General features: G+C 42.4%; 2 protein-coding genes across 10 annotated transcripts in view; one reads left to right on the forward strand and one right to left on the reverse strand.

Annotated features, from left to right (window-relative positions):
- The first annotated feature begins 3,074 nt into the window (after positions 1-3,074).
- Positions 3,075-12,852, forward strand: LOC139540886 (cystathionine gamma-lyase-like). The gene is made up of 12 exons (XM_071344926.1): positions 3,075-3,525; positions 3,887-3,968; positions 4,130-4,225; positions 4,366-4,475; positions 4,834-4,968; positions 6,534-6,591; positions 6,681-6,758; positions 7,062-7,214; positions 7,448-7,569; positions 7,792-7,844; positions 11,602-11,740; positions 11,990-12,852. Exons 1-12 carry the CDS (start codon positions 3,349-3,351, stop codon positions 12,002-12,004), a joined length of 1,218 nt encoding a protein of 405 aa, XP_071201027.1. The 5' UTR covers positions 3,075-3,348; the 3' UTR covers positions 12,005-12,852.
- Positions 12,853-15,397: 2,545 nt separating this feature from the next.
- Positions 15,398-18,112, reverse strand: part of LOC139540882 (unconventional myosin-IXb-like) — a 101,621-nt gene continuing 98,906 nt past the window's right edge. For 8 of the 9 annotated variants that reach the window (XM_071344909.1, XM_071344914.1, XM_071344915.1 and 5 more), the window contains one exon: positions 17,730-18,061. In XM_071344909.1, coding sequence (XP_071201010.1) covers positions 18,000-18,061 — 62 coding nt within the window. In that variant the 3' untranslated portion in view covers positions 17,730-17,999. Of the gene's footprint in view, positions 18,062-18,112 lie in introns of all 9 variants that reach the window. The other variant, XM_071344913.1, reaches the window with a different exon arrangement.

Below are 18,112 nucleotides of genomic sequence, written 5' to 3' on the forward strand. Positions count from 1 at the left end.
GTCCATAGAGCTCCGAGACAGGATTGTGTTGAGGCACAGGTCTTGGGAATATTGAGTTTGGGTGGTGGACCATTCTTGATACACACGGGAATCTGTTGAGTGTGAAAAACCCAGCAGCTTGCAGTTCTTGACACAAAGCGGTGCACCTGGCACCTACTACCATACCCCGTTCAAAGACACTTAAATATTTTGCCTTGCCGATTCACCTTCTGAATGGTACACATACAACATCCATGTCCAATAGTCTTAAGGCTTAAAAATATATTTTTTAACCTGTCTCCTTTTATCTACACTGATTGAAATGGATTTAACAAATGACATCAATAATCAACCTGTATTGACCTTGTTAGTCTGTCATGGAAAGAGCGGGTGTTGTTAATGTTTTGTACACTCAGTGTACCAGTCAAAAGTTTGGACTCACCTACTCATTCAAGGGTTTTTCTTTATTTTTACTATTTTCTACATTGTAGAATAATAGTGAAGACATCAAAACTATGAAATAACATATATGGAATCATGTAGTAACCAAAAAAGTGTTAAACAAACAAAATATATTTGAGATTCTTCAAAGTAGCCACCCTTTGCCTTGTCTTTGCACACTCTTGGCATTGTCTCAACCAGCTTCATGAGGAATGCTTTTCTGCAGTGGGAACCACACATGCGTTCACCAACTCTGCGTCTCACAAAGACACATCAGTTGGAACCAAAAAATCTCAATTTGGACTCATCAGACCAAAGGACAGATTTCCATATCCATTGCTCGTGTTTTTTTGGCCCAAGCAATCTCTTATTATTATTGGTGTCCTTTAGTAGTGGTTTCTTTGCAGCAATTCGACCATGAAGACCTGATTCACGCAGTCTCCTCTGAACAGTTGATGTTGAGATATGTCTGTTACTTGAACTCTGTGAAGCATTTATTTGGGCTACAATCTGAGGCTGGTAACTCTAATGAACTTATCCTCTGCAGCAGAGGTAACTCTGGGTCTTCCTTTCCTGTGGCGGTCCTCATGAGAGCCAGTTTCATTGTAGAGCTTAATGGTTTTTGTGACTGCACTTGAAGAAACTTTCAAAGTTCTTGAAATATTCTGTATTGACTGACCTTCTTGTCAGTAATGATGGACTGTCATTTCTCTTTGCTTATTTGAGCTGTTCTTGCCATAATATGGACTTGGTATTTTACCAAACAGGGCTATCTTCATATATACCAACCCTACCTTGTCACAACACAACTGATTGGCTCAAATGCATTAAGAAGAAAATAAATTACACAAATGTACTTTTAACAAGGCACACCTGTTAATTGAAATGCATTCCAGGTGACTACCTCATGAAGCTGGTTATTGGGGTCAAAGGCATTTTGTAACATGGCGCCTACGGCCCCCAGGGGCGAAATCTGTGGTGGCGCCGTCTCTCCATTTTGCATACATCTACCTCTGTGCCAGATTTGACTATCTCAAAATAGTCCTTCTGAATTGTACAACTGTGTTAGCACTGGAGCAGCACCGGGGCAGCACTGGAGCAGCACCGGGGCAGCACTGGAGCAGCACCGGGGCAGCACTGGAGCAGCACCGGGGCAGCGGCGACGCCATCACGTCATCAAGAAACATGACAGAAATTGGATGAATATAAAATAGCAAAATTGTCCTATGAGCACATTGAAAAGTGTACTACTAGACTGGAACCCTGGGGCCCTAGCTATAGCCCACAAGGGCCAAATCTGTGGTGGCTCCATAACGAAACCTTTCCAAGGTATATAAATGTACATCTCTGACAAATGTGTTACTTTTATATAAAAATAGTCCTTCTGAATTGTAAAATAGTTTTACCGTTGGTGGCCATTTTGTAAAATGTCTGCCATCACCCCCAACTCTGTGGTGGCTCCATATCTAATTATTTTCAGGGTACATGAATCTACCTCCGTACCAAATGTTGGTGCTGTTATTTCAAAACAGTCCTTCTGAATTGTAAAAGTGATACGTTTTTGTATTGATGGATAGCCAGGGACACGCTCCAACACTCAGACATCATTTACAAACAATGCATTTGTGTTTCGTGAGTCCGCCAGATCAGAGGAGGTAGGGATGACCAGGGATGTTCTCTTGATAAGTGTGTGAATTGGACCATTTTCCTGACAAAATGTAACAGGCACTTTTGGGTGTCAGAGAAAATGTATGGAGTAAAAAGTACATTATTTGATTTAGGAATGTAGTGAAGTAAAAGTAAAAGTTGCCAAAAATATAAATAGTAAAGTAAAGTACAGATACCCCCAAAAACTACTTCAGTAAAAATATTTTAAAGTTCTACTTAAGTACTTTACACCACTGTATAACTCCGGTAAAGAAATATTCTGCCAGGTGCATAGTCTGTGGTTATAGAGTAGACCCTAGATGGACTATCGATCTATAAACTTTTAAATTTTACTTTAGAGTCAAACTGTCTTCTGCCTGAAACACTCAACAACACAGCACACCAGCTCCCCCCTGTGGCACAGGACTGGAAATAGTGTGATAGAGAAAAACTGTACTGCTTTTTATCACAGCAATACCTCGACTCTCCTCTGTAGCATCAATGTTGTTGTTGTTTTACAACATTTTCATTATTATGTACTAAGAAGAAAAATACAAATGTGTTATAATAACTCTGTGTTTGTTTATGAATGTGGGAAAAATACACAAGTCTGTCTTCAACAAATTAGTGGTATAAATGTGTCTTAGATTACTTTGAAACTAAGAACAAACAATATGATTCGTATGTAATCAGGGGCGGACTGGGACCAGAAATTGGCACTGGCATTTCTAACACACCGGACCATTTTTCCCTTCCCTTGAGGCCCCCACACCGGCCCATTCCCCCCCCCCCCCCCCCCCCCCCTCAGGGCTCCAATACCGGGCCATTTTTGGGGGGGGGAGGCCCCCATTACTAACCAGATAATTCATATTTTGCTTTAAAAAAACAAGTATGACAGGCCCACTGGGCTAAAAATGGACCAGCCCACCAAAATGCTAGATAGCCAGTCCGCCCCGGCGCGAATGTTAATATATAATGTAGCATACTCTTCCTCCTATTGGCTTAAACCATGCATTGCATCATACCATCATTGCTGTGGAGGAAAAATAAATCATGCAAGCAAGTATAGCAAACACGCCACGAGCTAACTCGGGTTACGGGAAGTCCCTATTTAAATATCATTCGGTGCCATCCTCCCCTTGTAGAGAAGTGGTGATTGGGTTAGAAAGGATTTGGGCGTTACACGTCGCGGTTAAATTCACAATTTAGTTTTCTTTAGGAGTATTCAACGGTAAAACATAGCGACACCACTCTCAGGGAACCGGACTGGATTTGTAACACATGGCTTCTTCACACCATCAAAACGACTTGTCTACCGGTTTCCACCCTCAGTTCAAATCTTTCGCAACAGAGGCGATCCACGTTGGGCAAGAACCGGAGCAATGGAAATCTATGGCCGTGGTGCCACCTATTTCTCTGTCCACCACGTTCAAGCAGTATAGACCTGGAGATCATGCTGTAAGTTGCCTGATGCAATAACCTTGGTGTCTGGTATCGAAGGCTGTTAGTTCAGTATGAGGTGTCTTTATACCAATCCGGTATACAGAACCGCTCCCGTTGGTGTTAATATTCATATGTATGAAAGTATGGATGCTTGTCTTTCCCTGCATAGCACATACGTTACCCATTTTATTACACAGTCAGAATGTTGTCTCTGACAGTGATCGGAAATTAGCTTTCTGTGACGAATATTGAAAGTCAACGATTTATTAGATTTTACAGAATCATTAATGGCCAGGTTATCATTAGTACCAGCATCTGTTTATTTATATAGGCTGTGGCAAATGTGTGCTCTCTAAATGTAATATCTTCTTATCAGGGTTTTGAGTACAGTCGGAGTGGAAACCCGACCAGAAACTGTCTGGAGAAAGCTGTTGCTGCTCTGGATGGAGCAAAACACTGTACGTGTTCATGTCAGACACCATTACCTCGTGAATTTGTATCTAATACAATTTAACAAGTTAGAGAATGTGTAGCCTAAAGGTAGAAAATAGACCTTTAACTAGCCTCATGTGAAGATAATGTATTCTTTGAACTATCATTAACTGAATTTCCGGTGTAGGTCTTGCTCTTGCCTCTGGGCTGGCTGCGACTATGACCATCTCTCACATGCTGAAAGCTGGAGATGGCATTGTCTGCATGAACGATGTGTATGGAGGTAAGACATGGCCCACAGTGTCTGTAAAACTGTCTAGAGAACCACCAAAAGGTAGACAACGTTGTGGGTGGAAGATCACACACATGTAAGTTGTATTTGATGCATATGACACAGTAATACATTAGGATTTTTCTCTACAGGTACCAATCGTTATTTCCGAAAGATTGCTGCAGAGGGTGGCTTGGTTGTGTCCTTTGCTGATTGCACCAAAATCGAGTTGCTCCAGGCTGCTCTTAAGCCGAACACAAAAGTGAGTGGAATGCTAAATCTACTTAATTACCTTATTTCACTATTTATTTTTGCCTAAATCAACCCAGGTTTCAGGTTTCTTATTTGTACAATAATAGACGTCATCCAGCATCAGTGTTATTATTTCCCTTTTGTTGTTTATGTTTAGTGCTCCAACCTGAGCTTTGCCGTTAGTCATCGGACTCCATTTGAGAATTCTATAAGAGGCACTTCACTCTCACTGACTTGTACATGACTATAGTTTAAGACCGACATGTTATAGCTGCGACTTTTTGGTTGGGAGCCAAACTATGAAACCCAAACACCTGTTGAACTTCTATTTAAAAAAAGATGCTCTTTTATTTTCTATCTTTATGTAGTTGGTATGGATCGAGACCCCCACCAACCCCACCATGAAAGTGGTGGATATCCAGGCCTGTGCAGATGTGGTCCACCAACACAACACTGATACCGTGGTGGTTGTGGACAACACTTTCATGTCAGCCTACTTCCAGGTATGTAAATGTTTGTTTATAGATATACAGGACCAGTCAAAAGTTTGGACACACCTACTCATTCCAGGGGTTTTCTTTATTTTTACTATTTTCAACATTGTATGAAATGTTCTACACACTATGAAATACATGGAATCATGTAGTAACCAAAAAGGTGTTAAACAAAAATATATTTTAGATTCTTCAAAGTAGCCACCCTTTGCGTTGATGACAGCTTTGCACACTCTTCATGAGGTATTCTCCTGGAATGCATTTCAATTAAAAGGTGTGCCTTGTTAAAAGTTAATTTGTGGAATTTCTTTCCTTAATGTGATTGAGCCAATCAGTTGTGTTGTGCGAAGGTGGGGGTGGTATACAGAAGATAACCATATTTGGTAAAAGACCAAGTCCACATTATGACAAGAACAGCTCAAATAAGCAAAGAGAAACAATAGTCCATCATTACTCATGACCTGAAGGTCAGTCAATCTGGAAAATTTCAAGAACTTTGAAAGTTTCTTCAAGTGCAGTCACAAAAACCATCAAGCGCTATCATGAAACTGGCTCTCATGAGGACCGCCACAGGAAAGGAAGACCCAGAGTTACCTCTGCTGCAGAGGATAAGTTCATTAGAGTTACCAGCCTCAGGAATTGCAGCCCAAATAAATGCTGCAGAGTTCAGGTAACAGACACACCTCAACATCAACTGTTCAGAGGAGACTGCGTGAATCAGGCCTTTATGGTCGAATTGCTGCAAAGAAACCACTACTAAAGGACATCGATAAGGAGACTTGCTTGAGCCAAGAAACTCGAGCAATGGACATTAGACCGGTGGAATTCTGTCCAAATATTTGATATTTGGTTCCAACCGCCATGTCTTTTGTGAGACTCAGAGTAGGTGAGCAGATAATCTCCACATGTTTGGTTTCCACCGTGAAGCATGGAGGAGGAGGTGTGATGGTGCTTTGCTGGTGACACTGTCAGTTATTTATTTAGTTAGGCCTCCACAATCACCTGATCTCAACCCAATTGAGATGGTTTGGGATGAGTTGGACTGCAGAGTGAAGGAAAAGCAGCCAAAAAGTGCTCAGCATATGTGGAAACTCCTTCAAGACTGTTGGAAAAGCATTCCAGGTGAAGCTGGTTGAGAGAATGCCAAGAGTGTGCAAAGCTGTCAAGGCAAAGGGTAGCTACTTTGAAGAATCTCAAATAAAATATTTTGATTTGTTTAACCCTTTTTTGGTTACTACATGATTCCATGTGTGTGATTTCATAGTTTTGATGTCTTCACTATTATTCTACAATGTAGAAAATAGTAAAAATAAAATAAAAACCCTTGAATGAGTGGGTGTTTTCCAAACTTTTGACTGGTACTGTATGTTTGTTGTTGGTTATGCATTGCTACATTCAGCCCAGTGACCGTTGGAGATGAATAAAGCTTAATGATTTGAAATGGATGTGTTCCTTCATTTCACGCTCTCTTAAGTTTCCTAAACACACCCAGTTATTTCCTCTCTTCATAGACCGGCTCAAACCGAGTCATTGATTAACCCAAATATACTCTGTGCTTGTCTCTTGAACTTTAGCGCCCCTTGGCCCTCGGCGCAGACATATGCATGTATTCAGCCACTAAGTACATGAATGGTAGGTACACACTGTTTGTACATTGATGTTGACTGAAGAGAATTCCCATTGGGTTTGATCAAATCTAAGTTTAAATATTTGATTGACAGGTCACAGTGACGTTGTAATGGGCCTGGTGTCTGTGAACCGTGAGGACCTGTATGACAGACTGAGGTTTCTACAGAATGGTGAGAGATTAATGAATAGCAACTGGCAAAAAGCCATATATGTTTAGGTGATAAACCGACACATTTTTACCCTATGATTTGAAGCACTTGAACTTCTCAGTGAAGCAGTTGCTCAACTCGTGACCTACTTTCGCTCATCAAACGTCCGCACATGCTCGTGATGCCAGGGCTTTCCACCAATTATAAACCGCTGATAAAGAAGGCTTTGTATAGCACCCTTGTTGGTTGTTTGTCTGAGGGGCTGATTGGTATGTTTTGTAACACTTTGTTCTTCCTTATTTTGCCCTAATCCTGACCCTAAAGCCCTCGGAGCGGTACCGTCCCCCTTTGACTGCTACCTGTGTAACCGCGGCCTGAAAACCCTGCACCTGCGCATGAGGCAGCACTTCAAGAACGCCCTGGCAGTGGCCAAGTTCCTGGAGGCCGACCCTAGGGTGGACCGAGTCATCTTCCCAGGTGGGGTGTGGGGGGGGATCTCTGGATATCAAAATGTCAAACTAGTATTTCTGTATGTTGTATAAAACACATGTAACATATTTTGACATGACCTGCTTTCTGGATGATATTTTTTTTATTCAATGTAGTCACTCTGGTAATTCCCTGGTCCAGTATAAACACAGTTCAGTCACACAGCACATGTATCTCCAGTTACCCTCCAGTTTTCCTCTTAATCCGTCTCCACTCTACAGGCTTGCCCTCCCACCCCCAGCACGAGCTGATGAAGAAACAGTGCACAGGCTGCCCAGGGATGATCACCTTCTACATAAAGGGAAAACTGGAGAATGCCACCATGTTCCTCAGCAACTTAAGGGTAATTACAGAATTGAGATGCTCATGTGTGATTGACACAATGCCAAGACGAGCTGTACTGGGCTGATATGGTTATGCATACAACGTAGTTGCTGGAAGTGACTGTAAGGATTGTCTCTATAGTATGAATCGGGCATCATTGTATTTTACTACAGTATGTGTTGAGGATTCAATGACGGATGGACACTGCAGTAACATTTTGTGCTGTTTCTTTTATTTCAAGTTGTTTGCACTTGCCGAGAGCCTCGGTGGTTATGAAAGCTTGGCAGAGCATCCGTAAGTATACCCAAATATCATCAATAAACCTTAACATTAAACTGCTACAATATTGCAATTTGTTCACTTTTCCACCTGTCTTGTTAATTACAATGTTTCAGCTGAACCAATTAATATGATGTGGTATGAAAATGTACAGTATTTTAATTGCTTAACTTTTTTAACAATGCCATAAGGGGGCAGCAGTGGTTAAGATACTTTTATTTATTTTGAACCAACTTGAATCAGACAAAATACATTTAACCTGTTTAATAGTGGAAGAAATGGAGACCTACACACTGTCAAAAATAAATGGGTCCAAAACTGAGGCTTGAATGCAAAATAAAGATGTTTATGGAAACATCATGGTGCCCAAAGAATATATCATAGTGCAAGAAAGGGAATAAATAAATAGGTGAAAACAAACATTGTGGCCTCAGGCCATCATCAGTGTAAATTGTTGGCACACACACCTGCTTCTTGGATTGCATCCTACCTGGCAGGCCGTACCTACCAGGTGACGTGGAGAAGATCTGTCTGCACCACGTACACTCATTACTGGTGTCCCCCAGGGCTTGGTTCTAGGCCCTTTCTCGATACACCAAGTCACTCAGCTCCGTCATATCCTCACATGGTCTCCTATCATTGCTATACGGATGACACTCAACTACTTTTTCCCTCCCCCACTTCTGACACCCAGGTGACAAGACTCATCTCTGTATGCCTGGCAGATATCTCAACTTTGATGTAGGCCCACCACCTCAACAAGACAGAACTGCTCTTTTTCCCGGGGAAGGCCTGCCCGCTCAAAGACCTCTCCATCACAGTTGACAACTCCAGTGTCGGCCTCCCAGAGTGCAAAGAACCTTGGCGTGACCATGGACGACACCCTGTTGTTCTCTGCAAACATCAAAGCAGTGACCTGCTCTATCAACAGTGTATCAACTATTTTTTAATAGTCCTGTACCCCTTCAAACATTCAACCTCCAGCTGCGCACCGCCTCTAGCACCAGGGTCGGCGCACTCTCAAATGTTGTTTTTTGCCATCATTGTAAGCCAGCCACACACACTATACATGTATTAAAACATGTGTGAGTTTGTCACAACCTGGCTCGTGGGAAGTGACAGAGCTCTTATAGGACCAGGGCACAAATAATAATGTAATCAATTATTTTGCTCATTATTTAGCCATCTTACATATTAAACCGTATTTGTAAATTGAAATTTGTGAATAACTCACCACAGGTTAATAAGAAGGGTGTGCTTGAAAGGATGCACATAACTCTGCAATTTTGGGTTGGAGAGAGTCCGTCTTAAGTAATTTTTCACATGCAGTCTGTGCCTGTATTTAGTTCATGCTAGCGAGGACCGAGAATCCACTCACATTAGGTACGTGGTTGCAAAGGGCATCCGTGTCTTAACAGCACGATCGCAGCCCAATCCAGAAATCTGGCAGTGGTTTCTAATTTATATAAAATTTTCACAGAACCGCTTGTTACAATTGTTGCTCTCTTGTTCAGATATCGGTAAATGGACTGGAGGCAGGGCATGAAAGGGATAACGAATCCAGTTGTCGTCCGTTTCGGGAAAGTAATTGCGCACCCAACTCACTCAGGTGCTTCGCTATATCACATTTGACATTGTCCGTAAGCTTGAGTTCATTTGCACACACAAAAAATCATACAATGATGGAAAACCTGTGTGCTGTCCTTGTTAATGCAGACAGAAGAGCTCCAACTTCTTAATCATAGCCTCAATTTTTGTCCCGCACAATGAATATAGTTGCGGAGAGTCCCTGTAATCCTAGATTCAGATCACCCAGATAGGCCAGTCATGTGAGATACTCATCATGCAAGCGTTCAGACAAGTGAAAATGATGGTCAGTGAGGAACTTTAAGCTCATCTCTCAATTTTAAAAAACATGTCAATACTTTGCCCCTTGATAACCAGCGCACTTCTTCTGTATGTTGTAAAATCGTTACATGGTCGCTGCCCATATCATTGCAAAGTGCAGAAAATACACGAGAGTTCAGGGGCCTTGCTTTAACAAAGTTAACCATTTTCACTGTAGTGTCCAAAACATCTTTCAAGCTGTCAGGCATTTCCTTGGTAGCAAGAGCCTCTCGGTGGATGCTGCAGTGTACCCAAGTGGCGTCGGGAGCAACTGCTTGCACGTGCGTTACCACGTCACTGTCTCCCTGTCATGGCTTTTGCGCCATCAGTAGAGATACCAACACATCTTGACCACCAAAGTCCATTTGATGTCACAAAGCTGTCCAGTACTTTTAAACATATCCTCTCATGTTGTCCTGGTTTCCAGAAGAGGATCTCTTCCTTAATTGACCCCCCCTCCATAAACGTAACGGACATATACCAGGAGTTGTGCCAGGCCCGCCACTTCTTGTTGACTCAACACATTTAATTCACTGGCTTGTATGCGAAGCAGTAATTGTTTCAAACATCTCCTGCTATGTCACTGATGCGTTGTGAAACAAGTGTTGTTTGGAGGCATTGTCTGTAGTTTTTTTTGGCCTTTTCCTCCAGCATTGTCCCAGCCTTATCCACGGTAGCAGGAATAATTAAGTAATCCACAATAGTATGGGGCTTGCCTGTCCTAGCCACTCGGGAAGCTAAGACTCTTCTAGCCCCTTCTTATTAATGGTGTCTGTTGCGTTTATACGTCTTACTACTCAAAAGTCGTCTTTATTCTCGCTCAAACTCCCATGTCATGTTTTGTTTCTAAATGTTTGAAGGTTTCCCGTGAGTAGCGGTAAATGTGATTTTTTTTGGGGGGGGGGAATACCTGCTCTACAACATCCGTAGAGTACGGCCCTACCGCACACAGGAAGCGCCGCAGGTCCTAATTTAGGCACTTGTCCTATTCAGTCTGGACTACTGCAACTCGCTGTTGGCTGGGCTTCCCGCTTGTGCAATCACACCCCTGCATCTTATCCAGAATGCTGCAGTCCAACTGGTTTTAAACCTTCCCAAGTTCTCTCATGCTCCTCTGCACACTCCACTGGCTTCTAGTTGAAACCTCGCATCTACTACAAGACCATGGTGCTTTACCTACGGAACTGCACCTCCCTATCTTCAGGCTATGCTCAAACCCTACACCTCAAACCAGTGCACTCTGTTCTGGTCTTTTGGCCCTCCCGCTCAGCCCAGTCCAAGCTCTTCTCTGTCCTGACACCCCAATGGTGGAACCAGCCCCCTCCCCCTGAAGCTAGGACAGCAGAGTCCTCACCCATCTTCTGAAAACATCAAACCCCACCTCATCAAAAAGTATCTTAAATAATCCCCCTTCTAGCTCTCTCTACTGATAGCTACGATATTGATGAATAATGTACTTTCTATGCCTGTGTTATGTGGTTGTCCCACCTGGCTATCTTAAGATGAATGCACTAAGTCGCTCCGGATAAGAGCATCTCCTAAATTACGTACATTTGGCATTCAAGCCTCAGTTTTGGATCTATTCCCTTTGACAGTGTGCGGGTCTCTTCCAGTACTCTTATTTTGACTCCTATGCACCTGGAACACACACTTTTCAGTAGTAAGGACCTTTTTAAGAGCGCAGACGGCCTCTGATCATACCTGTTCAATAGTGTCATGATAAAATGTCTATTTTCAAGATACTCTGCTAATTGAGGGACAACGTTATACACACCCCTGCATAACTTGTCCTTTATCAGAAATACGCTTTTTTTTGTACTTTTAAGACATGGGTTGTCTTTGAATATTGAGCTATTTATTACCCTCTTCGTTCCCTCTCTCTCAGGGCGATAATGACCCATGCGTCTGTTCCTGAGAGTGATAGGGCCGACCTGGGGATCAGTGACACAATGGTCCGTCTGTCCGTGGGGCTGGAGGACGAGCAGGACATCATCGATGACCTGGAACAAGCCCTGAACGCTGCTGTAAGTACACTACAGCACACTCCCTAAAAACAGGTCTCTAAATTCAGCTAGCCTAACACCAAGAACCAGATTTCTGCCCAGCGCGAAGTACGGTACAGTATCTCTGCCAAGTCCAGACAAATGGGTCCTGGTCAAGAAGTGATAATTATCCCTGGAATATTTTGCCCCACACATCTGTAGCAGATGTACTGAATATCCTGACCACACAGTTGTTTCCATCTGTTGATTTATTCTTCTTTTTTTGAGCAGCATCCAAAGAAGTAATATCTTCAGGACGTCCCATGACCAGAGGTGGTCTGTCGTCAGCGGGACGGAGTGGAGGCAGGAGTACCCGGTGTTTATAGCCACGTACAAGAAGAGAGCGGCGCTTTAGCACAACGCACACAAACAATGATGAAATCATCAGGGAACGACCTGCTCTTTAAACATTACGCCTTAAATTATTTAATTGATTCTTTGGATGCTGATTTTATCAGGAGCACTTCCAAGGACTTTTTAATCCATTTGGCTGCTTTTGCAACGTTATATTTTGTTTGGAGGGTGTTGACGGGGCATTGTGAATGAGGTTCTTATTCAATCAAAACTGGTATCCGGGACACTAGTGTAAGGCAAAACACTTATGTTAACTAAATGAAGCAGAAAGAAACTTGAGAACTAATGAACCATAAGGTCTTGCTCTGGAAATGTCTGGATAGCAGTTTTGATTAAATATAACTTTGTCTGGCTCTATCAAATGTATGCCTAGTAAAGGGAGAGTGGGGAAGCTTTGCCCCCCAGAGTTTGTCTTAAAGTTGGCCAGTGAGGGAGTGCTAACTTGTCCTTGCCGAGCACTTTTATATTTTTAATGGAATGACAAACTAGTGCTGTGGTAGGATTATTCTTTGAGCTATGTGGTGTTGCTGAACTCAACCCAGAGTTCACTGTAACGGGCTTGTTCTCCGATCAAAACACAGTGACATCAGGGTTTTCTATCTGAGGAGAACCAACCCCACATTGGAGCTCTCTCTCATCTGACGGTGTAATCTATCACATATCATATCTGCCTGCTACTTAATGAATGTGCTTTGTTTGACCATTACCAAACTCAATAAAATCAGTTTGCAGTACATTAACCTTTGCCCTTCACTTCCTGAAACATACTGTAGAATGTGGCCTAGCCGGAAACTTTGTCTTTTAATATAAACAATGGAGTAAAACAACCTTATGTTTTGGCAGTTACGCAACATCCGGGTCTAGCGTTAGCCACAGCAGGACCAGGGTTGGTTACAACAAAAACCCACAGTAAGGTAGCTCTCCAGGACCAGGGTTGGTTACAACAAACCCCACAGTAAGGTAGCTCTCCAGGACCAGGGTTGGTTACAACAAACCCCACAGTAAGGTAGCTCTCCAGGACCAGGGTTGGTTACAACAAACCCCACAGTAAGGTAGCTCTCCAGGACCAGGGTTGGTTACAACAAACCCCACAGTAAGGTAGCTCTCCAGGACCAGGGTTGGTTACAACAAACCCCACAGTAACGTAGCTCTCCAGGACCAGGGTTGGAGAGCCCTGCTCTAGTGCCACCTGTAAACTTATGCAGACTCAACACATGGAGAATCTTATAGCCATAGTGTACTTCTATGACACCTGATTTGTACATTTCTCAATACTACTGCATATGATTTTACAACTAAAAGACCCTTGTAAAATCTGTCCTCAATTAAGTATTCAAACATTGATTTGATAGCCATAATCCTCACGCTTCTACAGTAGGGCTGTTTGATGTACCCCCCCTCTAGGTTTGTGGGTCAAATACACAGTGCTTTCTGTCACATATGGACAGTGGTTCCCTGGCTCACTATTTGGTGAAACACATGAATGGGTTTGTTAAGGTTCAAAATGCCTGCCAGGGTGGATACCTTTCAGATAAATACTGTCACACTGCTGTATGGTCTAAGTGTAGAAGTTGAGCTGTTTTTAAGAAACAATGCTTTGACACCCTCCTTTTCAGATGTGCTCCGCCCAAATGTTTTGATTTCCACAATTTGAACTGTGAACTGTTTTAGTGGTAATGTCCTGTGGCACAATGCTGCCCCACCACTGTCACTCCCAAGTCTGTTCCTTTGCTGCATCAGATGAGACTATAGGTAAAAATCAAAGCACCCTCAACATGTGCGTGAATACATGTGCAATTTTATTAAATGCATATTTTTTGGGGCCTTGTCAGATCTTGTCCATGTGTTAGTACATTTTCTCTATGTCCGAAGCCTAATAGCAGTTGGTACTTCTTACAACAGTGATCACCAACCTTTGAGTCAAAAAGCAAGCCAAGATCTACCACTTTCTAAAAAACATGACTTAAATGTAACATTAATAAAAACAGTTCTGTAGGAATGTTTGTGCAGTAGGCCTAATACATGCCTGGCATGCCAATATTGTTCTTCTCAAGACGTATATTTCAAAACGAGCTTTGATAACAAAATAGGTCAGTTGGTGTAGCACTTGAGGCACAGCTGAGCATAAATTGAAATTATTCGTTTTTTTATTTTACTGGACTGATAGTAACTGCATCTGATGGTCATGGTGCTTTCAAGACAAAAGTGAACTCTAAAATAAAAACTACGTCAAATGACGTCAGTGATCTTCAGGTCGGAAAGTTGGATCTCTAGAAAGATGCCCGAGTTACGAACTTTGAATTCCGAGTTGGATGATCGTTCAAAACTAATTATTCCCAGTCAGATCTCGTTTTTTTCAGTTCCCAGTTGTCTAGAACGCACGGAAGTTGGAAGTCTGAGATCTGTTTTGAACACGGCATTAGTCTCAGTGGAGGGAGAGCAGCAGAAGGTCCGCCTCTCTCCTTCCTTTCCTCCAGAGGGTCCGTCTCTCTCCTTCCCTCCAGAGTGGACACCTCTTCTAACTGAAGTCGCACCGCTTCCACATCTGCCTCATGCACAAATGTTGTTCCTATGACCAGAGATTGTGAAATATTCCATGATATTAAAATAAACAAGCTGCTAATAATAAAATGCAGGGCTATCGATACACTTGGCTATTCATTCATTGCAGCTGCAGCGGGAGTGAAAGTAGGGAGAAGCGTGTTGTTTTGTAATAGTGTTGAATAAAAACGTACTCATAAAAACAGCATTCTCTTGCTGGTCATGGTTTTATAAAAGTTATGAAATCTCACGTACGCTAGTATCAAACTTTGCTGTGGCTGGCGTTGTGGAAACTATAGACAGCGCAATACAGGGAAAAGGGAGTGCAAGCCTTTATCGTTGGCGTAAATGATTAGTAAATGATTAACAGTCCCTGTTGTCATCTTAAGCCTGGTTGTTACCTCAGTTCACTTTGATAACTTCCTCATACAGTAAGGACAGACAAAAACAAAAATGTGCCACAAAGTCTTGTGATACAAGATTTTGCTTTTAGTTTAGAGAGATTAATCTGGGCAACATCACCAGTAGGATTCCGTACATACACTGGTATAAAAATCGGGAAGACCATACAGCACCTTTGTTTTTGAGTCACTTGTGTTGGATGTTTATATCATTAGCTGCCTCACTACATGGGTTGACCTCTCAATAATGAACATCCAGATTCACTACACTGGTCTCTTACTTTGTCTCTGCCTAGTGGTGAATCAATGGTAAGTCCCAAAAATTAAAGACCACAGCACGGGATACAAGCATGTACTGTATTGTCCTGTTAATATTCATTACAGCTCACATCATTCAATTCACACCATTCAATCCCAGACATTCCCAATTGGCATTCTCAGTACACAGGCACACAACATCAAACAGCAGTCAGAAGGACAGAGTGATTCCTCACGAAACCCAGACCCCCCCCCCCTCACAAAATGTAATCCATTGGAGGAAGTATTACTGGCATATTTCTGACATTTTGTCCTCACTCCATAATGTTGAATCTGTAGATGCTACAAAACAACAATTAGTGTCATATGAAGCTTTAACGCTTTGCACTGGGGTCCTATTAATAACCCCAAACAGGTACCCAAATGATCAGTTCAGGTTCACATTTTGGACACGTTAATAATGGCTTGGTCGATTGGGTTGGTTCTCCTCTACACACTAGAAGGAGCCATTTGATAATGCATTAGACTCATATTACAGGTCCCTCAAGCGTCTATTAGCTCAAGCAATAGCTCTAGCGATGCAGAAGGAGCTAGGCTATCGTTCTGTGCTAACGCATTGACTATTTCCTACCCAGAGCAATAGCTCAAATGTAAAAAAAAAAGAAAGAAAAAAGAATTTTGTACGAACAAGAATTTTGTTTTAAATGCAATTTTTCAGATGTTATGTCCGATAGAGCGGTGATTATTATGCAATGATAGATTAGAATAATTGCTATCGATACATATATTGTTGAACATAATATACTCTGCAGGCATATCAAAGTTCCAGACTGGGGTGCCTGCTACTTTTAGAGTTATGATCCAATTTGTAAGCATTACCAACAGAGTGAATGTGAAAATGGATTCCTGCTGGTGATTTTCAGGGTGTGCAATGATACAAGTAAAAGGAGGGCTGTGATTGGCTACAATGCCTACTACGCCAATTTCTCTGGATAAAAATGGGCCCTAACTTAAACTAGCAGAGATCCCACTCTTGAACTTTGAAGTATATTATGTTCAACAATATATTGAAAAATAGGCAAAATCAAAATGTTCAATATTCAATTTATATTTGTCAATATTCATCAATTAATGTAAAATTATTATTATTTTTTTTTAAATTGAAATTAAAATACTACTCATATTACAGAGCAAGAGGTAAAGCTTTCATATGACACCAATCTTTGCTTTCGCATCTACAGATGAAACATCATGGAGCCTTAAAAGGAGGCCTAGGTGAGGTCCAAAATGACATACATATGCCAACTTTGATTCATTATTTCTCAATTATGCTTTAAGATACAAAATGTCAAATATATGACAATCCTTCCTCCAAAGGACTATTCCATAGATTACATTTCATGAAAACCCCCCAAATCATGGTATTTGTTTTGTCTGGTTCCATGAGGAATCACTCATTAGTATTACATGTCAAACAACTTTTGAAGAGGGGGTCCTCTGTAGTCGATAGTGATCCTGACCCGCCGATTGACATAGTGGCAGGTACAGTACAGTTGACTGAAGCCATATGTATGTAGCTGCAGAAACATTACAGAAAGTAGAATCTAAAAAAGGTCCATTTATAAGACATAGCATGCAGACCTTGACAAGGGTTAGCGGTTTTCATCCAGGAGGAAAGTGGCTAGTGCTGCTCCCATTTTCCCTTTGACAAGTGAAAGCAGTTCCTATACAGGGAGGAAATGGTGGGAGAGGGAAGAACGTGGCGTTAATCCATTTCCAACGAGAAGGCTGTTCAAGGCACCATAACTTGATCACAAGTGTTTTGGTCCTCGTTCGAGCATGTCTTGAGTTGGTACAATTTCTTTGAATCAGCACAAGAGTATCATACAAAGATACACCCCCCCCCCCCCCCCCTCATCGAATATTAAAAGTAGAAATTACCAAAGAATTTGTACACTGACAATGTGCAAATCAAGGCACTATTGACTTTACATTGAGCAAACTGTTTGGGTCTTCTCATAAGGAGACCTTGGAATGGAAAATGTGCAATAAACTGCAGTTTTTCCTCATGAAAACTAAGTATTTAAAAAAGAAAACATTTGTCCATAGAGTCCATGCGGCCGCGCAAACTTGATTTAATTTGTCTCTTAAAAAAACTACAACAATATATTAAGTGTAGAAAAAGTGCTTGGTGACACATCCTGTTATTATCAGGCATAAGTCACAAGTATATAAACACACATCCATGATCCGTGTCCATGGCAACAGCGACAATAACAGACTCCATACTGTATCCTCCAAGCCGCTCCTGACTGAGGGGGGCCCACCATAGATATCCAGTTCTGTATCGAGTTCTATTCTGCCTCCTGTCTGTGTCAGGCCGGGTCACTATAGGGGATGTCGGGGTCTGAGAAGCGTCTGAGGGCCTTGCTGGTGGTCTGGAGACTTTGTGGGGTGGCGCTAGAGAGGGAGGAGATGGGAGAGGGGAACAGGTCTTTGTCTGGACTGATGTACAGGGACTGGGTGCCGTCTTTGCGTCGGGTGGGCTGCTTCCGCCTCTTGATCAGGCTGAAGCCATGGCTGGCAGGAGGGGTTGAGGGCCTGCAGCGGGGGGCTGCGAGGGGATGCCCGGCGGCAGCTTTACCGTGCCGGGGATGATGGGGCGATGGCGTTGTAGCCAGAGGAGACTAGGTTGCAGAGAGAGGAACGCCCCCTGGGGCCTTAGGTCTCTGGGCCAGGTCAGCTTGGCCTAATTCAGCAGGAGAGAACGAGGATGAGAAAGTAAGTGTTAGGAGGGGAA

This window comes from Salvelinus alpinus, chromosome 16, assembly GCF_045679555.1.
Source record: "Salvelinus alpinus chromosome 16, SLU_Salpinus.1, whole genome shotgun sequence".
In the NCBI taxonomy this organism is placed as follows: Eukaryota; Metazoa; Chordata; class Actinopteri; order Salmoniformes; family Salmonidae; genus Salvelinus; species Salvelinus alpinus.